This window comes from Mytilus trossulus, unplaced genomic scaffold (genome assembly GCF_036588685.1).
Source record: "Mytilus trossulus isolate FHL-02 unplaced genomic scaffold, PNRI_Mtr1.1.1.hap1 h1tg000024l__unscaffolded, whole genome shotgun sequence".
In the NCBI taxonomy this organism is placed as follows: Eukaryota; Metazoa; Mollusca; class Bivalvia; order Mytilida; family Mytilidae; genus Mytilus; species Mytilus trossulus.
Genome location: NW_026963290.1, coordinates 4592189 through 4617260, shown reverse-complemented (window position 1 = coordinate 4617260; position 25072 = coordinate 4592189). Strand labels below are relative to the sequence as shown.

At 30.4% G+C, this 25072-nt stretch overlaps 1 protein-coding gene across 2 annotated transcripts; it reads left to right on the top strand.

Moving 5' to 3' along the window:
• The first annotated feature begins 781 nt into the window (after window positions 1-781).
• LOC134699094 (dipeptidyl peptidase 9-like) lies at window positions 782-23695 on the top strand. Of its 2 annotated transcripts, none has more exons than XM_063560783.1 (20): window positions 782-862; window positions 2983-3373; window positions 4006-4164; window positions 4766-4937; window positions 7767-7991; window positions 8718-8779; window positions 9487-9590; window positions 10096-10273; window positions 10705-10858; window positions 13809-13879; window positions 15005-15075; window positions 17505-17586; window positions 17911-18040; window positions 18638-18815; window positions 19381-19492; window positions 20118-20220; window positions 20847-20896; window positions 21548-21690; window positions 22146-22257; window positions 22964-23695. In XM_063560783.1, the coding sequence occupies exons 2-20, from the start codon at window positions 3047-3049 to the stop codon at window positions 23054-23056; spliced, it is 2526 nt and encodes an 841-aa protein (XP_063416853.1). In that variant the 5' UTR covers window positions 782-862; window positions 2983-3046; the 3' UTR covers window positions 23057-23695. The 2 variants fall into 2 exon arrangements, with proteins under 2 accessions (XP_063416853.1, XP_063416854.1); XM_063560784.1 differs by having other exon boundaries at window positions 830-911.
• The last annotated feature ends 1377 nt before the right edge of the window (window positions 23696-25072 follow it).

Genomic DNA, 25072 nt, shown 5'->3' with positions numbered 1-25072 from the left:
GAAAAACTGTTTTCAGTCCTGAAACATTTCCCCCCCTCAATTTAAGAGCCTAAAAAGTCTTGGAATGGTTCAACACATTGTTGTACTGCATGTAGATAAGCTTTTTTTTATATTTTAGAAGTTCCTCTATAATATGCTATTTTGCCTTAAATTTTTTGCATGTGTGCTTTATTTTTATTTGCGCTTGACTTTAGTTGTGATTGGATTTCAGTTGCGATTCAGCTTTGGCTTATTTATATATGTTTAGTTTAAACATATTTTATTGTCTAAATATACAATAGGATTGGCTACAAGTTATAACAACTTTAAAAGATAATCCTCTCCATATAAGTACTATATATACAAAGTGTCAAGATGACAGTAATTATATATTTCAGTACAGTATGAAATCTATATATAATAAATATATTACAAACAGTTGGATACGAGTACACTTTAAGATACAGCAAAACGAATCAAATAATCTATTTGTATGGCATCAGAGACATTATATGTCTCTGGTTGAACCATGGATATTTATTAATTTTCAAAACAGGTTATTTGAGCCACAAAGTATCTGAAGATGTTTATTCAAACACACCTTATACCATCGTATGCCCAAATAAAGCATATAGAAACAAATGCATCAGGAAGTTTTTTTAAAGAGATTTTCTGAAAGATAACATATTAAAAATGAAGATAGTGTGATAAAATCTTCATATATATGTTTAAAAAGCCGCGTTCGTTGTTGTGAAAAGGGGGGACGTGACGCGAACCCGGAAACATGTTTCAGTCCGTGTATGTTTTGTAATTTATTGTAGTTGGTCACTCAAAAGTTTTATCTTTTTGTCAACAGTACAGTTTGTCCTGAAAATCGTACAAAGTTAGAAATTTATCGTTTATGATGCATTTATATTTTTGGTTCTTTGATGGTAACGAGAAGTTAAATTCAAAAACAACATCATCACACACGAATCCGTTATGGCGTTAACTTTATCTCTGTCAGATGTTATTTCAAGTCATGAGAAAAATTTCTAAGAACGCATAAATGTATTTATAAAAAAAATGAATCATACTTGAAGTGTTTGCTATGATATAATTGTCATTTTTGTGCTATTTACAGGCAGCTTTTAAACACAAACATCTTCTGTGACATAATAAAAATTGATCAAGTACTGATAATCTACATATAAAATTTTAAAGTTTGAACACCATATTTTTTGTTTTGTCTAACAATAATGAGCGGGATCTGAGGGGTCCTGATCCCAAAATCTCAAGTTTAAAAATATGAAATCCTGAGGTCATGAAATTTATAAAAATTAAATCCTGACATCCGGAAATTCTAAAAGGAAATCTGGGATTCCCAAGGATCAATTCTGAAATCCTAAGCTTAAAAATGCCCAATCTCAAAGTCCTGATAAAGATCCTCCCCCATCCCCCTCCCCACCCACCTACTACATGTATTTGGGATAATCTCATAATATCTGTAGCTTAAGTTCTGAATGACCTCCCCTTAATGACCTCTGCAATGTTGTGATGTAAGTCCCTCGCTGCTGTGCACTGGTCATAGGAGATCTACATTATGTACTACAAAATGAGAATCTGTATTTCTGGTTGTCTTATTTCCTGTACAAATATCTGTTTCAAATCATGATGCAGTCTCACTAATTAGTGATAAGAAGAATATTAGCCACAAGAAGATATAATTTAGCCACATGAAATCTTTTAAGAAGACTATTTAGCAACAAGAAAGTTAAATTAATAAATAAAGATTTATACAAAAAGTCAACATTTATACTAATGAAGCATCACATATTTTAGAAACTTAGATCTGATTGTTGCATTTATTTATCCTATGTATTTCAGCAAAAATTACATTTTTCCCGTTATCATGGTTATATTATGAACTGTGTTTTAGAACAATTATATATATATATACGAGTCTAAATTAAAAACTACGTTCAAACCTATGATTGCGTTGGATAAAAATCGCAATTTTTATATGTGTGCATTTAAAACAAATTTTGTTGTTAAAAACAGCACAAACAACATTTTCCAAAAGACCAAAAAAGTGAAAAAGTATATTTACACAAAACGCATTTAACTTACAGGTCGAACAACTGATGTATATATATTCATGTTATAATTTTTTAACACTCTTTGTCTAATATCATGAATATATATAATAAACTCACTGCATTCAAAATCACAGGCACTTGTCTCAGAAAAAAAAATCTTTATTGTACCTTATAATTACCGGTAATTTAACACGTGTTATATTACAATGTGTTAAGGTATAGACTAGAAGATTGTTTTTCCTGAGACAAGTGCATGTGTGCAAAATGCATTATTTGTACATCAATGTATAGTTAGTTTAATATATTTATTTGGAATAAGTAGTTTTAATAAAAAAAAATCTTGTTGCTTAACAGTCTTCTTTACGATTCTTGACGCTTCTTGATGCTTCTTGTCGCTAATTAGTGAGAGCCTAATGATGTATTGTTTTATGTGTACATTTCATGCTGCCCATCCAGGGCCCTTGATTGGAATAATAAATACTCTTACTTTTAGACATGGTAGTTTCGTTCTAATATATTGGATTCATATATACCATGTATATTGATGTTAGATGTGTTTTGTATTTACAACTTACAATGTAACAGAATATAGGTATGGGTTTTGCTCATTGTTGAAGGCCGTAAGGTGACCTATAGTTGTTAATGTATGTGTCATTTTGGTCTCTTGTGAACAGTTGTCTCATTGGCAATCATACCTCATCTTACATAAATTTATACTTGTAATACTACAAATTTTTGAAAAGTTGATGTATTACTCATATAACCTTCATTTTTATGATTGAATGACATGAATTGAATATTGCATTGCACATTGTCTGAATACTATACATGCTATATAAGTCTCATTTGTAGCGATGAAAATTAATGTTTTTTTGTGTAAATTTGTAGAGATATAAATTAATGTCTTTTTTTTATCTATTTGTAGAGTGTTTTTATTGAATATGCCAGAAACCTATCAGTAGAGTTTATACTTACACATACAACTTGCCATGGCCACAGAAATGATGATGGACTCTAGTGATTTAGCCACTTCTGATTCGCCAAAACACAAACAACCAACTGCACCTCGATCCTGGGACATGCTACGTCATGATATCAAACAGAAAAGAAAACTTTTATTGACATTAGCCAGCAGAGTACCCAGTAGTTTCACCTTTAGAACTGTAGACACTCAACATGGACCCCATACAAGACTTTATTTCCTGGGAATTCCACAGAATTGTAGAGAGAACACACTTTTATACGTAGATATACCAAAGTCAACAACAGAAATTGTTCCAGGACTGCAGTGGAAAAATCTTTTAGATTCTTTCCAGGTATTCTAATATGTAGAATTTACAAATTTATACACCTTTGTTGTATACCTACATCTGTTATGAAAATAATAAACAGATTTTTAGAACTTTCATCATACACATTTTTAATGTCCAATTTCTGAAAATACTATGATCTTGCAATCAAATTGAATCAATTATGAAGAAAAGGAGATATATTGTCTTATTGAGACTGCAACTCTAAAACACCAAAATAAAACCAGGTCCAGACAAATACATCTCCACGAGGACAGCTTACAGTTCAAGATCTAGAATAAATCATGTATCTACATGTATAATACCATAAATGTACAAGATAGTACTACATGTACTAAATTATTTTTAGAAGATAGTATATATCAGTATAAGTACACTGTAAAAACAGAAATAGCCACTATTGAATAGGGTTTTTGCTTTGGATAGGCACATTGTAATACGTGTAATATGGCATGTGTTATCTGAAAAATTTAAACATCAGAATAACACAAGTTCTATCAAAATTGCTGGAGATTTAAACACTATGCCATTCTAAGAACAATATAACACTTGTTTACTTTGTTAAAAATACACATTAACCATAATGCTCTCTCATCCAATTATTTAATGTTTGATGTGTGTACATGTCATTTTAATAGGCATCACTAAGTAATGGTCAGCTTTCCAGAGAAGAGCAGTTATTACGTGAAAGAAAAAGACTGGGAACTTATGGTGTCACATCATACGACATGTCTGATGGGAAATTTGTTTTCCCAGCATGCAACAGTTTGTTTTCATGTATAGATTCAAATGTTTTGGTAAGTTTTCCTGCCAAATGTATTGTAAAACAGCCTTGCAAACTATACATTGTACATGCTATATGTGCCTGTCCCAAATTTGAAAAAAAAAAACAAAAAAAAAACTTATGCATTTCTGAGCCCTGTATTTGTCATATCAATTACTACAGAATTTTACTGTTATCTCTGTCTCAAGAAGTAAATATGTATCATAAAGTTTGAATACAGATTCCTGAAGAAAATTTTGCTCAGACAGCTGATGAATATATAGCAATATTTAGCTTAAAATGATATAAACAGAAGCGAAAGAATAATCATACCACATTTCCTTATTATAATAATGAATAACAATGGATATTGTAATGTTGTATCATCTTGTCATAAGATCATTCTTTTTGTGTTGTATGTATTTTTTTTTTAAAGGTACTGTCTATGTTGAATTTATTTACAACTTGTCAGAATCAGGACAGTTTTAAGCTCATCTGTTACAAATTATTGATGGTTTCTTCAACATGTTCTTTATGTCTAATTCTGTAAGAATTGTGATGTTTGATTGCTGTCTTATTTATGTTAGCTCGCTTCTTTCTTATTCTTATTCATATTTGATATATGTTTTATATAGTCAGAAGAAACAGTATTACCATTATTCATCAATACTAGCACAACAGGAGCCAGGCTAGACCCTAAACTTTGTCCTAAGAATACTGACTTAGTCGCTTTTGTACATTGTAATGATATTTGGGTGACTAACACAGTTACACATCAGGAATGCAGACTCACATTTGCACACAAAGGTAAGTATTGTTATTTTTCTGCATGATAAATGACCAAGGAAATAATCAAAAGTTCTATTATGTTATGTTATCGAAATTATTGAAGAGAATGCAAAGTTTTGAATAGTAAAATGAATGATTAACAGAGTATGCAACATTACATTTCAGATGCACCTCTGCACACATGTTTATATATGTAAACTTGTTTTCCAGTCGATTGTTTTCAAGTTTAGTTATAAATTGATACTGTAATAACAATCATCTGAAATACATAATGCAAACCAATTTCAGTAAAAACAACTTCAAAACATTTCACCAATTTTAGGTGGTTAGAATGACTTGGCTGTAAACATGTACACTCTCTGGTCAGCATTCCTGGCTGTAAACATGTACACTCTCTGGTCAGCATTCCTGGCTGTAAACATGTACACTCTCTGGTCAGCATTCCTGGCTGTAAACATGTACACTCTTTGGTCAGCATTCCTGGCTGTAAACATGTACACTCTCTGGTCAGCATTCCTCATCTGTCTGTTACCCAATTGACAAGTCAATAGTCACATTGTGTCTAATTAGGACCTTTATATATTAACTTGACCTCATGTCACATTTTTCACAGTCGTGCAATAGAAAAACAGTCCAGCCAAATAAAGACAATCTAAACATTTTTTTCATAGTAATGTATTATATATATTGGATCAGGAATGTTACACAGAAAAAAAGATGTCTGTTAAATATGTCTGTTTAAGAACCATGCTTTAAAACCTTGTTAATTTAAATTGAATGCATGAAATAATGCTTAAGCCAATTTGAAAATGATACCATCCTTTCAAAATGGTCTAGACCTCATTTCAAAGTATAATTTTTATACGACCGCAAATTTTGAAAAAATTTTCGTCGTATATTGCTATCACGTTGGCGTCGTCGTCGTCGTCGTCCGAATACTTTTAGTTTTCGCACTCTAACTTTAGTAAAAGTGAATAGAAATCTATGAAATTTTAACACAAGGTTTATGACCATAAAAGGAAGGCTGGTATTGATTTTGGGAGTTTTGGTCCCAATATTTTAGGAATTAGGGGCCAAAAAGGGCCCAAATAAGCATTTTCTTGGTTTTCGCACTATAACTTTAGTTTAAGTTAATAGAAATCTATGAAATTTTGACACAAGGTTTATGACCACAAAAGAAAGGTTGGGATTGATTTTGGGAGTTTAGGTTTCAACAGTTTAGGAATTAGGGGCCAAAAAAGGGCCCAAATAAGCATTATTCTTGGTTTTCGCACAATAACTTTAGTTAAAGTAAATAGAAATCAATGAAATTTAAACACAATGTTTATGACCACAAAAGGAAGGTTGGTATTGATTTTGGGAGTTTCGGTCCCAACAGTTTAGGAATTAGGGGCCAAAAAGGGACCCAAATAAGCATTTTTCTTGGTTTTCGCACCATAGCGTTAGTATAAGTAAATAGAAATCTATGAAATTTAAACACAAGGTTTATGACTATAAAAGGAAGGTTGGTATTGATTTTGGGAGTTTTGGTCCCAACAGTTAAGGAAAAAGGGGCCCAAAGGGTCCAAAATTAAACTTTGTTTGATTTCATCAAAATTGAATAATTGGGGTTCTTTAATATGCCGAATCTAACTGTGTATGTAGATTCTTAATTTTTGGTCCCGTTTTCAAATTGGTCTACATTAAGGTCCAAAGGGTCCAAAATTAAACTTAGTTTGATTTTAACAAAAATTGAAACCTTGGGGTTCTTTGATATGCTGAATCTTAAAATGTACTTAGATTTTTGATTATTGGCCCAGTTTTCAAGTTGGCCCAAATCGAGGTCCAAAATTAAACATTGTTTGATTTCATCAAAAATTGAATAATTGGGGTTCTTTGATATGCCAAATCTAACTGTGTATGTAGATTCTTAATTTTTGGTCCAGTTTTAAAATTGGTCTAAATTAAAGTGCAAAGGGTCCAAAATTAAACTAAGTTTGATTTTAACAAAAATCAAATTCTTGGGCCTCTTTGATATGCTGAATCTAAACATGTACTTAGATTTTTGATTATGGGCCCAGTTTTCAAGTTGGTCCAAATCAGGATCTAAAATTATTATATTAAGTATTGTGCAATAGCAAGTCTTTTCAATTGCACAGTATTGTGCAATGGCAAGAAATATCTAATTTCACAACATTGTGAAATAGCAATTTTTTTTTTAATCAAGAGTTATCTTTCTTTGTCCAGTAAAGTAAGCAAGAAATATCTGCAAGAATTTTTTTTAATTGGAGTTATCTTTCTTTGTCCAGAATCAACTTAAATCTTTGTTATATACAATATACAATGTATATTCACTTTTTACTACCAACTGATAAATTTAAATAATCTTTACCATTCAGTGATAACAAGCAGTTTTTTTACATCTTAATATTTTATGATGTATTTAAATGAGTAGTAATTGTTGCAAACTCCATTAGAATATTTTAATTGAAATTAGTTTTGGAATAAGGGAAAGGGGGATGTGATTAAAAAATTGGGTTCAATTTTTCTCATTTGAAATTTCATAAATAAAAAGAAAATTTCTTCAAACATTTTTTTGAGAGGATTAATATTCAACAGCATAGTGAATTGCTCTAAGAGAAAACAAAAATTTTAAGTTCATTTGAATACATTCATTCTGTGTCATAAACCTATGCTGTGTCAACTATTTAATCACAATCCAAATTTAGAGCGGAATCCAGCTTGAATGTTGTGTCCATACTTGCCCCAACTGTTTAGGGTTCAACCTCTGCGGTTGTATAAAGCTACGCCCTGCGGAGCATCTGGTTAATAAATTTTTACACATAAATCTTTATTTTTTACATTTAGGTTTAAGTAGTCTGGCTGCTGACCCTATGACAGCTGGTGTCCCATCCTTTGTTGTGCAGGAAGAGTTTGACAGGTATACAGGTTATTGGTGGGAACCAGATACTAAAAAGACAAACCATTATAGAATTTTATATGAGGAAGTAGATGAATCAGAAGTAGAAATTCTCAGTATTTTCTCCCCATCTGATGTCAAAGGTGTGGATGAATACAGGTATCCCAGGGCAGGTTTGTATTATTTTTGAGGCCGGTTCTGTTTTTATAATAAAACAAATATAAAGCATTGAAATTGATAAGGAATACTAAATGTCCAGGCTAAAAATAAGGTGTAGGGACTTTTAATTCAATTACGAACCGGCACTGTCATGAGTGTGTTCTAGTATTATTTATTAATATATCATTGTTGTAGATAAAGAACAAATGAACCAATAACTATTTGGTCCTACATTTTCTGACCCTTTACAGTGGAAATTTGCTGTATACAATACAAAATCCTAGTTATGTACTGTGGATTCATTTATTTTCGTGGGTATCAATTTTCGTGGATTGAGAAAAACAAAACTTGCATTTTCGAGGATATTTGATTTCGTGGTTTTGCAAATATGTGCGCACAAAGCCAAAGCAAATTTTTGATTCGTTGAACATTTGAATTCGTGGTTTACTTGTACCTAGGAAACCCACGAAAATTGGTATCCAACGAATAATAATGAATCCATAGTATCTTAAATACATGTATTATAACAATGTTTCACTTATTTTGGACTTAACACTCTTATAACACTGAAGAAACATAAGATAATGTACACATTTTCTAAAGACTTGTATGCAGACTTTGGTAAAAGCACAAATCAAATATCCATGAGAATACATTTTTTCTTAGAAAATTAAAGTATCGATACTAGCATACATGTCTGTGGTTATCTATTTTAAATTTTTTTGGTTTTGTTTGTATAGGTACTATTAATGCCAGAAGCTCATTAAAAATAGTGGAGTTTGTAGTTGGAGAAGATGATCAGGTAATTAAAGTGAAACTTCTGCAAAATCAATATTCTAATCATTAAAAATCTTGATGAAAAAGTAAAAATACAGAACGGGTATCTATGAACTTTTGATATTTTGTTCTCAGGCATGATGATTGTTTTTTGCTCTCAGCCTTTTTACATTGCAATTTTGGTGGTAACAAGAAATGTTATGTTTGTCATCAAGATATAATTTAATTTTAGATGTAACACATCTTCTGATTGGCTGACATTATTTTGTTATGAGCCCATAGACAAAATTTAGTCTTGTGACCGTGACGTCATCAACGTTTTTTCATTGTTTTCTACGGTTTAGAATGGAATTTAGAATTAGATTACAAGAAATTACTGTAATTTTTTTTCTGTCTATTCATAAGAACATAAAAAATTTGGTGCACACTATTAAATAATCCGCTACGAACGTTATTCAGTGTGCACCAAATTTTTTATGTTATTTCTTCATAGACAGAAAAAATATTACAGTCATTCCTTAAATAACATACAGGTAGATGACGCCACCATTCTCTAAATGGAAATGGGATAGCACTTAATATATATCCAGTGTATTTACATTTTAAATCTTTTACATTTTCTTTTTATGTTTTTGGTATGTGATTATTTAAGATTGTACATTTTATGTTGATATATTTATCAATGTATTAAACCTTTCATCACTTATGTATGACTTTTGTTTTTAATTGTAGATACAGGATAATATTATAGAAAAACAATTATATGAACCCTTGTGTACATTCTTTCCATGGATGGAGTACATAGTCCGAGCAGGCTGGACACCTGATTGTAAATAGTAAGTTAGTTAAAAGTCAAGGCAGGCTGGACTGTACCTCAATACAAATTTAGGCCATGGTGAATACCTGATCATAACTTAAAAGACAGTTCATAGGCAGAGCAAAAGGACAAAATATACTATAGGGCCATTCAAAGTTGTTGGTTTTAAATAAACTGAACATGCTATTGCTAAAAAAGAATAAGACAAAAATACAAACAACAGTACACAAAATACAACATAATACACCAAAGACTGAGCAACATGAACCACACAAAAAAACTGAGAGTGATCTCTGGTGCTCCAGAAGGGTACGCAAATCTTACTCTAAAGGCTGCATACTTGATTATTAAGCAAGACACTTGATCAGTAGTGAAAACTTTTCATGATAAATGCAGTCTTGACAATTTGATATTTTCTCCACCAAATTTTGAAATGGTATTGACTCTTAGCTGTTTATTTTCAATTAATAGTTATGAAAATATTCCCTGATAATCATTGTAGTTTTTGAGATATATATTTTCAGTGTATATGCTCAGTTGATGAATCGTCCACAGATGCGTCTTTCCTTAATTCTCATTCCTATGGAATGTTTTATTCCTGTTGCCATGGATACAGATGTTGAGATGTCAGATTATGACTACAATATGAATTATCCCCCTTTACAAGTGATATATGAAGATTTTTCAGATGTTTGGGTTAATGTAAGTTTTAATGTCAGTAGAGATGACTTGTGATGTTAGGTATTATCAACCTACTAATTATCCTTGTTATTAATAATTTTATAGTTCTCTGAATATATAGAAATCTGATAACTATTTTACTTACTCTGGTTTTAGGTTTTTGGTTAAGGTAGTTTATCATAAAGGTTGAAGTCACATGTTCTTTGAGAAGTGAAATTACCAAATTACGATTTTTAGCCCCATTTTAAGGTGAACTGTACTGATTATTGACATATGATAGTGTTTGCAAGCCTATTGTCCTTTTAACACATACGTTTGTTCTTTTTATCCTAATTTTTGAATTGCATTATTATTGACTTATTTTCTATCAATTTTCTCTTTTTCATGAGGAACACATATTCATTTTGAAGGGAAGATGAGAATCAAATTGTTAACTCTTTGATATCTTACAGGTCCATGATAATCTTCACTTTTTACCAACCCAGAGTAGTTCAGAAGTAGTCTTTGTTTGGTCCACTGAAAAATCAGGGTACAGACATTTGTACAAAGTAACCTCAAAGCTGAAAAACTGTGATAATTACAAAAGTGCTTTAGATTTGATTGAAGGTGAGTTGAAAGTTATCGTTTAAATTTTATTTTTTATGATGAATTTCCTTCAGCAACATTCTGTCTTATAATATTTGACAGTGATCAGAGGATTCAAAGCTGTGGATTGGGTAATAATTTTATTGAATTATGGAAAAATTGTATTTTCATAGATATATAATTTCGTAGTTTTGTCAAAATTTGCATGTAAACGATATAAGCATATAAAAAAACTCTTGTTGAAAATTTTATTTTTTTGCAAAATTACAAAATCTACAAAATGTAGTATTCAACAAATAAAAAAGAATCCACATTTTTAGTTTAAACATATTTATTTAAAGTGGATTGGGAAACATCTATTTGCGTCTTATATTAATCCCTTTCCACTTTACGGGTGCAAGTGCTGCCTTGTAGCAGCATTAGCCTGCTCTTTTTTCTAAATCTACAAGGGTGTCTTTTATATGCAAGAGATATGGTTCTCTCTTAACACTGGTCAGCCATTTATCATCCCCTTCTGACGGACTAGCATTGTTTCCCCAAGACCATACTCGCAAATGGTGTCAAGGGAGTCCCTGAAATGGGGATTGAACCAGGCATCCACATTTTTATACATTCAAACATGAATTTGTCAGATAAATTATGAGTAATATGAAATCTTTCAAATATTTTCTTTGCAAAGAGCATTTGTTTACCCTGTAGGTTCTTTTTTCTGTGAAGAAAATATAACAGAACAGAAACTGGATCTAAGGAGTGAATGATTAGGTTAATTGTGAAGGATTACTGTCTCTTAGAATAACGGACTTCATTTTGGTTTATACATTGATAGGTAGAAAGTTCATAAATTTTATGTGAGATTTTTAAATTCCTTCTTGAGGTCCAGTTACAGTAGCCTTTTCATCTAAATTTGGGTTTTTAATGTAAAATTAGAAAAGAAGGTGAAAAAGTCTTTGTGAGACCCCGAATTTGAAAGTATTATCATTTTCTTTTATTAAAGTATTGTCAATCAATTCAAAATCATCAAACAAATAATCTTGATTTGGAACTGGCTGTTATCAAAGGAAAACAATTCAATCTCAATCTCAATGTGTTTTAATCTCAGGAGAGATAAATGTTGTTACACGAGGGGGTATCTCGTCAAGTATAGTCTATTTTTAAAAAATATTTTGGATATTTATTTTGCTTAACCAAATTGTTTTATTATTAATTCAACACTTTGTGCTCGCAAAGAAAACTTTAATAGCAACCCTGAGTATGTATTTGTTATGCAATCTTTTGTGTTTTGTGAAACGATAGTTTGTATTCTGTGCATATAGTTGATATTAACAAATACGCATGGGAGTTAAAAAATGAGATGTGTGAAAAAAAATGTCCATTCACATTAAAGCAAAAAAACCTAACTCATAATTTTTACGTATAGGAGACAAATCAGGTAGTATTATATAATTTGTCGAATGATGGGTTGTTAATGGGTGCAAGCCATTGTGACACTGATAAGGGGTTGGACAGAATTATGGGAACTATGGAATGAGAGGACTAGAAATAAAAATATGATGGATGAAAGCTTGAGGCAGGGTGATTTTAATCTCGCGAGAAAAGTGTTGTTAAAACAGAGATAATTCTTGTTGATGAAAAATGGGAGTGCAGGGGAACAGAATATGGAGGGAAGAAGAAGTTTGGGGAGGGAACTGGGAATCAATTCCCTGTGTCCACCAAACTGAAAGCCATTAAAGAAATAAAGGAGTGTGTTCTGCCATGTATGTAAATAAATTCATCATAAATACCAGGACTAAATTTTGTATTTACGTCAGGAGCGTTTCGTCTTCAAAAAGACCCATCAGTGACGCTCTAATCCAAAAAAGTTAAAAAGGCGAAATATAGTACAAAGTTGAAGAGCATTGAGGACCAAAGTTCTTAAAAGTTTTGCCAAACCAAGCTAAGGTAATCTATGTCTGAGGTAGAAAAGGATCCATTATGCAGGGGATACAGATCACAGATTGGTCTAATTTGACAACTGATAAATAAAAATACGATGGATGCCTAATGGAATAGCGCTATTTAAATAAAATAAATGAAAACAATATATATTTTTTTCAATCAGTTCAAAAGTCTTATTATGTAGACCATAAGTAGAGAAAAATAGCATTGAATGACTCCAATAAGAACACAGCCGGCAGAGCGCAGCTTCCCGTGGTCGGACTGTGAACGTCAGGCCACAAACATCTCAATCATTGGATGTTGTCAACAACTACATACAGTTTTACTGCTTTCAATCAACAGTATATTTCCAAACAACTTATAAAAAATGATTAAGTCTTTCAACAAGGGTTATAAATAATAAGCAACGATGCAAAAATTGAATTTTAGAACATAAATAAGTCTCTTTAAAAAATGATTTTAAAACAGTACTATCTATTCAATTTAACAAATATGTACTGAATAGTGTCATGTACCAGAAACAAACAATGGTTTGGAACAAACTTTATCACTACGAACGACAACTCGACCTAGAATGTTACACAAATTTGTTGATAATGTAAACAAACATCGATTCACAAAAAATGATAATATGTAGCAATTAACAACAATCGGAATGCTGTAGTGAAGATCATCAGGAAATTAATCTGGTTTGCCGCCCGGAGATGCCGATAAGTGATAGTTTACAAAATCATGTTTTCAGTGGACGTGATGAACTGTCCTTGCCAAAATTACAAATAATTCAGGTATCTAACATTTCTAACATATATTGATACCACGATAATACATTGATAATTCTGCTTTGTTAAATATACCTTATTGTCAAAGAATACAGCAATAGTTATGTCGTCAACGGCCAAAGAAAAAATCGTGATGATCAAGCATGGAATTCCGGAAATTGACCGTTTCCAAAAATATTAAATTCTAAAATTGAGTTATCGTCCTTTTCGCGCCAGACGACTATTGAAATCCTAAAGATACTAAATATTTATTTCAGATGTTTTAGAACCAGATATAATAGAGGAAACCCCCTTAACAAGTGGTGATTGGGAAGTTATAAATAAACAGGTATTTTAACTTACTTATTGCATTCACATGACAAAAGAATTGCTTTATGAGAATGATGATAAGAGATCTTATAGAAAAAAGAAGATGTCGTATGATGGCCAATGAAACACCTCTCCACAAGAGACAAAAGGACACAGAAATTAACAACTAAAATAAATGTATTACACATCAACAAATAAAAATCACTGAATTACAGTCTCTTGACTTGTTTTATTATCTAATTCATACAAAAGGCTAAAAAAACAAATCAATAATAAATACAAACAAGAATCATACCATTTCTATACTTTGAAAATGTTGTTTTCAAAACAGATATATCAACAATTGGAGAAAACAGTGGCAGATCCAGAGGATAAAAGGGGCACTGTCTGCCTAAGATGGGGCCTGCTAGAGTCATGCTTCATAACATAATTGATCAGTGATTATTGAATAAATCAAAATCAAAATTAACTCTTAATTCTGTATAATTCAATTTTATATCACATATATATATGTTTATTTATATGATGAAGACATAATCTTTCAATCAGTTTAATTGAGTTCTGGAGCTGGCATGTCAGTTAACTGCTAGTAGTCTGTTGTTATTTATGTATTATTGTCATTTTATTTATTTTCTGTTGCTACATCTTCTGACTCCAGACTAGGACTTCTCTTGAATTGAATTTTAATGTGCGTATTGTTATGCGTTTACTTTTCTACATTGGCTAGAGGTAATGGGGAGGGTTGAGATATCATAAACATGTTTAACCCCACCGCAATTTTGCGCCTGTCCCAAGTCAGGAGCCTCTGGCCTTTGTTAGTCTTGTATGATTTTTAATTTGTTTCTTGTGTATAATTTGGAGTTTAGTATGACGTCCATTATCACTGTACCATTATCACTGTACTAATATATATATGTTTTAAGGGGTCAGCTGAAGGACGCCTACTGTTGTGGGAGTTTCTCACTACATTAAAGACCCATTGGTGGCCTTCGGCTGTTGTCTGCTCTATGGTTGGGTTGTTGTCGCTTTGACACATTCCCCTTTTCCTTTCTCAATTTAATTATTTACAAGCTGGATATCAACTGAAAGTTATGTGGTGAAACATTTGAATGATTATTTTATAAAATGTTTTTTTTCTTATTAGATCTGGGTTGACACAGACAAGAAAGTCGTATATTTTATTGGTTTGAAAGATTCTGTATTAGAAACACATTTGTAAGCTCTTTGAATTTATAAATACTTTTTTAATTGATTTTTATTAGTTGTTTTTCAATTTATTAACCTTTGGAAGTATGAAAAACAAACTAGAAATACTTTTACAAGTTTGATATATCAACCTGTAACAATACTACCCAGTCGGAAACCAGGTTGAAATAGAACAAAAGAATCGAATCTCTTTGTTAGAGATGGCAATAAATGTTTACTGCAATGTTTACTATAGTGACAAAAAATTTTAAAGTTAATAGAAACAAACAAAATTACAATTTTCTTCTCAATTACGAGGTGTTTTATTTTAAAAACACCATTTGCATAAGTTTTCAATTTATCTAGTACGACATGGGTATCTTTCAAGATGGATGAAGAAAATGCATAACGTTCTTTTTTTTTTAAAAATACCACGGACGGAAAACATATCAATCTATTGGTTCAGTAATTTTCGTGTCTGCCCTTCATTAATGTGACTGGAAAAAAATTCCAAAAAATGGGTAACAATTGTATTGAAAAAAGAAAATCAAGTGCACCTTTTTATGTAAGGGCGTGTTTGAGTTGAGTATTTTGTCTTGATATCGTACAAAGTAAGAATATTTCATACATGGTCTCGCTTCAGATTCTATCATTTTCATATATTAAAGCTACAGGTTGACTTTATAACACCAAAAAATCACAGTACTAAAAGATGAAGTATATGGGTCAATTGAAATACCTATATAATGAGTCACAAAAACAGAGAAGGTGTGTTTGAATAGCTATTTTTTTACTGAAAGTACTTGACGACAGTCTTACAAGTTGGATGATAAAATTCATATCTTTGAAAAATTCTAACTTTTTGTGTGTGATAACTAGGGTTTATAGTCTCCATACACTAAAAAAATCTAGTCTGCCCTTCCACAAAATATTTGATTAGAATTTTTTTTAAATATTTATGAATTTTCGAAAATTCCACCTGACAACCGATCAGACAAAAGTTTAAAGTTGAATCAATGCAGACAAGATTATTAACTGATGCTCATTAGCTAGTTGATACATTTGTCTTTTAAAATACAACTGACATATAAGGATTGTAATGGTGCAATGTGGATAAATTTATGGTGTCTTCTGGCTATTCCTACATTTTGTATTTTACTATTCTGGCTATTCCTACATGGGGGATTAGTGGAAGAACAATGCATGTTGTTATTGCAAAATATGTTGTTTTAGTCATTAGTGTCTAATTTGGTCAAAGGTACATTTACCTGTGGACATTCGATAAAATTCATTATTTATATGTAAAAAAAAATTTGTTTAAAAAAATGCATAAAGTAATAATTTTAAGTATTTAAATAACATGGAAATTCTAAAAAAAAAAATAATTGAAAGAAAAGGAAGTAAAAGCATTGGAAAAATAAAAATAAAAGGAAAGAAAAAGTAGTAAAAGCATTTTAAAGTCTGGAAAGTCTGGAAAAAAACGTATTTAAAAAGAAAATTAATAACTACCCACACTTTCAACTTCAGCCTCAAATATACAAAAAGGAGATGTGATATGATTGCCAATGAGACAACTGTCCACAAGTGACCAAAATGACACAGACATTACAACTATAGGTCACCGTATCGCGTTCAACAATGAACAAAGCCCATACCGCATATTTAGCTATAAAAGGCCACGATATGACAATGTAAAACAATTCAAACAAAAAAAAAAATCAATAAAAATATTCCTCTGGATACTATCTTATGATCATAAACAAGCTTTTGTCTAAGTTTGGTATATAAAAATGAATATAATATCAAAAGTACTTAATTATCATAGATAGTAATAGAAAATAATGTTACAGAATGATGAACTTACTCCAGTCGAGTATGGAGATGCTGCTTCTCATCTCCTGCACATTGATTAAGACTTTGTATTCTCTTATATGTTCAATCAATGTTCAATGTTTTACTATGTGAGAGCTATCAATAATGTCAATTTAGTATACTTTTGGTGCTTTGTTTAGTGTAACACAAATTTAGTGCTTTGATTAAAAGACTGATTTAACATTGATTATTAACTTGTATATATTATTGTAAATAATTAGAATTACTAGTGCATTTATGCCATTATAGCTATCGGTTTCCAAGAGCAAAATTGGTAGCCCGTCATCCCTACAATGGCTTCCATTTCTATGATTGTGAAAATGAACTGGCGTAATGGGGAGATAATTTTGACGAAGTAGACTCCTGACTCTACCTTAATTAAAAAAAAAATATTGTGATTGAAAAAATAATTCTGTTGAGACAAACGCTTAACAATGAACATTTTTACCAGTTTTGTACACAGTACCATCTGATGCCTAATTTGTGACTGGATGTATAATGATTATATTTTCATGAATATGCATGAAGTAATTGCCTCTGAACATTATGCTAACAGCAATCAAAATGTATTAATGATGTTGTTACAGATATAGTGTAGCATATGACAATCCAAAGAATGTGGTTCGGTTGACTGAAGAAGGATTTTCTCATAATATAACCATTAGTTCTGTAAGTTTGAAATGTTTAAAAGTTAATGTTTATCTTTATATATCAGAGAGTGTCTGTATTGAAGAGTACATAGTTTCAAATATGGATAAAGTTGGTGTGTTCAGTGAAAAAGAATGAAAGATCATCCCAATTACACAAAGAAACAAAAGACAACAGAGTTTTTTCAAATTTGAAAATAACAAAATAAGTAAACATCAGCTTTTAATATATACAGATTTTTTTCATTTGCAAATCTAAAATTGAATATAATCTGATCATTGTTTTATAGTAATAAATATGAAAGTTTTTTAACAAATTTTGATTTATTTTTGCAACATATTTTAGGATTGTAGCTATTTTGTGACAGTTTATAGTTCTATACAACAAACATCAATGAGTAAAATCTTCCGACTCTGTCATGGAAGAAGAGGAATTGTTTACACAGAAACACTGGGCACTCTCATGTTATCAACAGGTACATGTAAACAAAATAATACTGTTTTAAAAAAGCTTTATTTGTGTTGTTCCCAAAGTTAAACAACTCAGAAACTTATCATAATAATGATAATGTGACCTTGATGATAATGTAGCTTGCTCATCTAGACCTCAGGAGAAAATACCAGTAGTACTGAGTAATTCTGAAAGTCTTAGATTTTTGATCCATTAATTGTTCAATCTTGACTTTAATAACTGCTTACAACTAGACTTTACTAGACAGATATCTAAATGCTTCAAATTTATACATCTACAAAATAGTCTGATTGATACATGAGTTTTACTATAATGGAAACTACTGTGGATTTATTTTTATTTTGTTAGATAATAGTTTTTGTTGATTTTGCGGGTAATTGAAAACCAGGAATTTGAATTTTAAACAAATTACAAATATTCCATATAAAAATATGCTGACTAAAGCAAAACAATGAACTTAATTATCCATGCAAATGGAAGTTTTCCTCAATCCATGAATTTTAAATACATTTAATTTTTATACTTGAGAGGACATTTGAGATTCTTTTTTTTTGTGTATTAGTGAATAAGCTATTTATATTTTCATTCAATTTATCCACAGCATGTCCTGAGTATCAGGCACCAAAGTTGTTTAATTTTGACAGTACATGTGGATACAAGTTGCATGGCCTATATTATGAACCTTATGGTTGTGAACCTGGAGAAAAAAGGCCTACTGTAGTCATGGTGTATGGTGGGCCTCAAGTTCAACAAGTTACAAATGCTTTTAAAGGAGTAAGGTATGTTCATTTTGAAAATAAGGAGATGTGGTATGATTGCAAATGAGACAAGTATTCACTCATATCAATTAAAGGCAACCATAATACCTTTAACAATGAGAAAAATTGATACCATATTGTCAGCTATGAAAGGCCCTGAGATAAAAAATATGAATCAATTGAATTGAGAAATCTAAATGCCTAATTTGAAATTGAAACACACAGGATTTGTGCTGTTTCTGTGTCAATGAATTGAGCAGAAATGTTAGTCAAAGTAAACACCATTGTTACTTTTTATAGGTTGAAACTTGCAAATTGCATTCATTTTCCTGTCTGTTTTCATATATATTTTGTCAAAGAATATCTTTCAAAATGTATTTTCACATTATGAAGTTTTATAAGTCATTTGTAATGCAATTGAATTATATAAATAACAGGAAAAAGTTATCTTTATAATTGTTTAAAGATAATTTTGTTTTAGACTATATTATAATATATATTGAAAAAAAAGTATTATTTCATATAGATATACATTTTATTTATTACTGGTAGTGAAATTAAACTTTTTTTCATTCAATGTGACTAGATTTTTGCGACACCATACCTTAGCTACTCATGGCTACACAGTTGTAGTTATAGATGGACGTGGGTCCTGTCATAGAGGACTAAAATATGAAAGTTACATAAAACATAAACTTGTAAGTACATTCTTTAAACCAGTTAATTTATCATTCTGGGAAAATTAAAAAAAAAATTGTAATGCTTTGCTAAAAAATAGAATCGCACATGACCACTTTAAGTGAGATATATATTTTGTTGGTAAGAATATGTAAACATAGCAGTATCTTTAGATAGGTTCAGGCAAGGAAGGAATTGATAACATCTAGCTAAAAAGAAACCAGCGTGTCAAAATACTTATGTTTAGACTTTCATAGTAAACTAAAGCTTTTCGGTACTTTTAAATTATAAAAAAGTACTTTTTCTTCAAACAAAATAAACAGAAATTTACTCTAAAATATAATTTTAATCAACTTGTCAATAAAAAAATAGTTGAGAATAGTAAAACAATTGTTTCTTTGAGAAGATTTTATGTCTTGCATTTACGGTAATAAGTTGAGAGCTGAAAAATGTTCTAGCAATGAATCACTCGAAGGTAAGAATAAACATTTATGAAATACCAGTGGCCTTTTTTCCCTATGGAAATTCTGAAATGTTAGAATAAATGAAATTGTGTAGATTGAATGGGTTATTCCAATTATGTTTATAATTGTTTGTGCAGATTAAAGTAGTTTATGATATACATGGTAGATATTTTATTTTTAGGGAACAGTAGAATTAGATGATCAGATTGAAGGCTTGCGATACCTAGCGTCCATTGTAGATTTCATAGATTTAGACAGAGTAGCTATACATGGCTGGTCATATGGTTTGTGTTGTCTTATGTAAAGTTTTCGATTGATATGTTTTCTAATTAAAATTTCAGAACCTGTACTTGTGCAATATTTGTTAATTAAAATTATAATAAAACGAAAAATATTGGTAAAACATATAAGTTTCTAATGGAAAACTTCATGTAATCCCAGTATTTCTGAAGTCTAATCCAGGAAGTTTGAGTGGGTTGAAAACACGTTTTAATACATCCTACCTTATAACTCCTAATGAAATTTTTGTTTTGTTTGTGATTTAATTTTCTTTTGCTTCCACACTTATTACCTACAGAAAATATCAATCAGTGTCCAACACTCCCATATATATTTTCCTTGGATAGCCCTGACAAAACAATGATGTTAAAATATTATTGATGTCATGAAATATAAGAACTTTTTTTCAACTAAAAATTAGTATTTAAAATCATTACCAAGATTCTCATTTACTCTGTTAATTTAATTCTTTATGACTATAGTATGAATTTGTGCTATTGACACTATTGAAAAGAATGTGATTTAAACCCGAAGACACTCAATTATACAAGCTTGTTGATTTTCAAATTAAAAATATCGTTTGTGCTTGTACCATATTGTATTATAATGTTTGTTTTTTTATCTTTTCTAGGTGGATATTTATCTTTACTTGGTTTAGCCAAACACCCAAATGTGTTTAAAGTATGTATACTTTCATTTGACTTTTATTATTTTATTTTTAGTATTAATATTTTTTGTATGTTAAACTTTCAAATATAAATTGCCTTATTATTGATTATCATACTTTTTGCAAGGTTCAGAGAGAAGAGAAAACAATTTTGAAATTTTAGGTTTCGCTTGAAATGGAAATAAAGTAATACCTTTATAGCTTGCTGTGCAGTGTGAGCCAAGGCTCCTTGTAGAAGACCATACTTTGACCTATAATGGTTTACTTTAAGAAAAATTGTAACTTTGATGGAGAGTTGTCTTATTGGCACTCATAACACATCATATATCTATATAGCAACAGATAGGTATATAATAGTAATAAAAACAAATGTTTTTTGTGTGTTTAAGGTAGCAATAGCAGGGGCACCAGTGGTCAGTTGGAACCTTTATGACCCAGGTTATACAGAAAGATATATGATTTAATTGTTTGTCTGTTTCAGGTAGCAATAGCAGGTGCACCAGTGGTCAGTTGGAACCTTTATGACACAGGGTATACAGAAAGATATATGATTTAATTGTTTGTTATTTTTAGGTAGCAATAGCAGGGGCACCAGTGGTCAGCTGGAACCTTTATGACACAGGTTATACAGAAAGATATATGATTTAATTGTTTGTCTGTTTCAGGTAGCAATAGCAGGGGCACCAGTGGTCAGCTGGAACCTTTATGACACAGGTTATACAGAAAGATATATGAACATTCCTGAACAAGAAGATGAGAATTATAGAGATAGTTCTATTTTAACTTATGTCGACAGATTCCCTGATATGTAAGTTGGCATAGTAAGAATTGTTTAACTGGCATTTACGATCAAAATATTTATGAACTAATATAAAGTACATGTAGTTGCAAATTGATAATACTCAAGTACAGGGAAGTAATTAAATACACACAGTGGTTTAATTAGCATGGTCACTTCAACTAAAGCTGCACAAATTAATTTTAAAGTTTTTTCAAAAGAATTCCATACATAACATTCCATACATAGCATTACATGGACAACATGGGCCAAGCTGAGATTATTACATAAACTCTATGTAAACTATAGACTGTGTAATTTACAAAACAAACCTTATTCATTTCTCTCTAAGGACCGCTTAAAGAACTTGTTGTATTATAATTAAAGATGCATTGACGTCATTCTATAAGTTGATAATGATTTAAAACTTATACAATTAACTCATTTGTTTCTTTTTCTTTTATAAATTTATTTACTGTTTTTAGAGAAAACCGGCTCCTGATAATCCATGGTTTGATAGATGAGAATGTTCATTTTCACCATACAAGTACACTTGTTAATGCTTTGATAAAGGCTTGTAAACCATACCAATTACAGGTAAGGAGAACATATTTAACTCGCATAGACTACTTATAGAATGTGAACTACTACTCTCAATTTTGTCAAACTTTCAAATTCTGCTTGCTAAAACAACTATAAATCATGAACAAAACATGCATGCTAGTCATTTAAAATTTTGAAGCAATTAAATAGAGATGGCTTAGTATCTTCAATACTTATTAATAAATGGACATCAATTATTCACTTGTATTAATATGTAAATGCCAATTTGTGTATGTTACTGAATTTAATTATTATACCCCCGCTTTAAAAAGGGGGGGTTATACTGTTTTACCTCTGTCTGTCCTTCCCTCAGTCCGTCAGTCCGTCCATCATATGAATATTTTTCGTCGCATTTTGTTTGAGTTAGATTACAATGAAAGTGTGGTCATATCAACTTGAAACTTGGTATAGATGTTCATTATGATGTAAAATATTGATAATATATATACCAATTTAGGGGGTTTACCAAGATTTCCTAATAAATTTAAACTAAACATGGAAATATGATTTGTGAGCAGGGCATTGTTTCAAATCAACAAATATTCTTGTTATTGATAATTTTACATTTATTTTTTTAAAATGAAATATGGAAATTTAATGAATAAATATAATAAATGTTAAATAATCATGATAAAGATCCAAATAGATGTATGTTTAATGTAATGTATTTTATTACTTTTTCTTTTAATTTATTTCACAGATATATCCCAATGAGAGACACGGAATACGAAACCATGAAGCGAGTGAACATTACAAAACCATGATTCTCAGCTTCCTTCAAAATAATTTGTAACTTTCCATAATTGGTCATCAGTACTGAATCTCGGTCGACTTATTGTAGAGGCAATCATTTTATTGCAAAAGTTGATTCAATCGCAAAATTCTAATCCAAAGCCAAAAATTCATTAATTCATACTGTTTATTGCTGAAATCAACATGGACAATTTAGAAAAGAACATTGTAGATATCTGATATAACCAGATTATTTTTCATCAATGCTAGTCTAATGAAAAAGATGAAAAAGGGTGAAATATGAGTCAAAGATATAACTTTGTATGGTAGCCAACCTTGCTGACTGTGGGATGATGTATAGTCATATAAATTCATATCCTTTCATTTTACAGAAAATTCTCTGATTTTTAAGAGAAATGAATTTTAAATCTCTTATACCCTAGAATTTTTTAATGACCATTACAAATTGATTGATGAAAGTTTTAACAAAAGATTTTACTATTTATCATTTCATTGTTTGAGGGGGATTTATTCTTAGTATATAGATTTCATTGTCAAATTATTAGAAATAATAGAGAACACTGTATGTGTTCTATGGTTGCACTACAGTTGTATCACAATTAATTAAATGAAGGTATTCATTCCTCATTGATTTATTTGGTACACGAAACATATTACAGAAGCAGTTGTATAAAATATAAACAGTTCTAAGATGACTTTTTAATTACAGTATATATTCATTAAGGATATTTCAATGAAATAGCTCAATGTAATTACCCTAACCTAGAAATATCCATGTGGAAATAAAAAGAGCTTTATACTTACAAAATTAACTTGAAATGATAAAATAGAATGAACATTAAGGATTCAAGCAGATTTCATTATTTTTTATTTCATTACTATATCAAAAAATGAAAATTTGAGGTTTGGAAAGTTTTCTGCGATTTTTATGCCAAATTTAAAATTTAATTTTGAAGTTATTTACTACCACTTAAAGATGTATTTCATAAGAAAAATATAAAGATAAACATTAAATAAAACATAACTTATAACCATCTTCTGTTAGATATTATATTTTGTTGCTAAAATTAATTTGCTATGTTATACTACAGGCAGTTTATCAGTGGTGGATCCAGAATTTTTCATAAGTGGGGGCCCACTGACTGACCTAAGTCACGCTTCAGTGATTTGCTATGTAAGCAACCAAATTTTTTACAAAAAAGGGCGTTCTTGGCCCCCTGACCCCCCTAAATCCGCTTCTGTTTATACTTTCAATGGATAATATTGCCAGATGTCTGGTAATAAGATAATCAACACATAACTTGTTCAAATAAATGTCTATCATTATAGAGCAATCAGTCATTTAATGAACAAAACTTTTAATTTGATTATTATTCTCTACTAAAAATATATGTGCTGTTTTAAGTATGTAAATATTACTATTAGTGCATAATTGGTTTATAACTATAGATTGTTGTTCAACTTGGTCATCTCAACGAGATTGATTTTTCAGTTTGAGCCGGTACGGCGAAAGTGAGAAAATCAATCGAGTCGAGAGGACCAATATTAATCTGTTTATCGCTATTTTACCAATGACAACGTTCTTAATTTCATTAACAACTGGCATTTTCTCCCTTAGTTTCTAGTGATAATTTGTCATATCACTCGATTATGCAGAGAAAGGAAATTATCAGTCAGTAAGATCACAGGAAAATTTCGTAAAATAGCAATAATAGATTTTATTATAACAAACTTTGTCTCCAGGTAAAAGAAAGTCAAAACCAATAATCCATTTTAATCGTCAATCATTTGTTTCAAGAGGTGGTTAATTCATTGCATTCAAGGGGTAAGCCTAGGTTATTAATAGAGAGAATTCTTATTATTTTATTTTGTCCTAAGTATACCTCCTTTAATAGACTGCTTATTGTGTATAACATGGCATTATGTAGGTATATACTGTGAACTATTACTGTGATATTTGTTGATATACTTGCATGAATTGTCATTTATTTTAATGAATGATGTTTTAATTAAATTGTTATCTGGTGGTTTTTCTTAACTCTTTGTTTATATATCA

Coding starts and splice junctions, on each gene's coding strand:
- LOC134699094 (XM_063560783.1), top strand. CDS start 3,047: ATGGCCACAGAAATGATGATGGACTCTAGTGATTTAGCCACTTCTGAT. Junction 15,076..17,504: donor TCTGTATTAGAAACACATTT/GTAAGCTCTTTG, acceptor ATGTTGTTACAG/ATATAGTGTAGCATATGACA. Junction 18,041..18,637: donor CACTCTCATGTTATCAACAG/GTACATGTAAAC, acceptor ATTTATCCACAG/CATGTCCTGAGTATCAGGCA.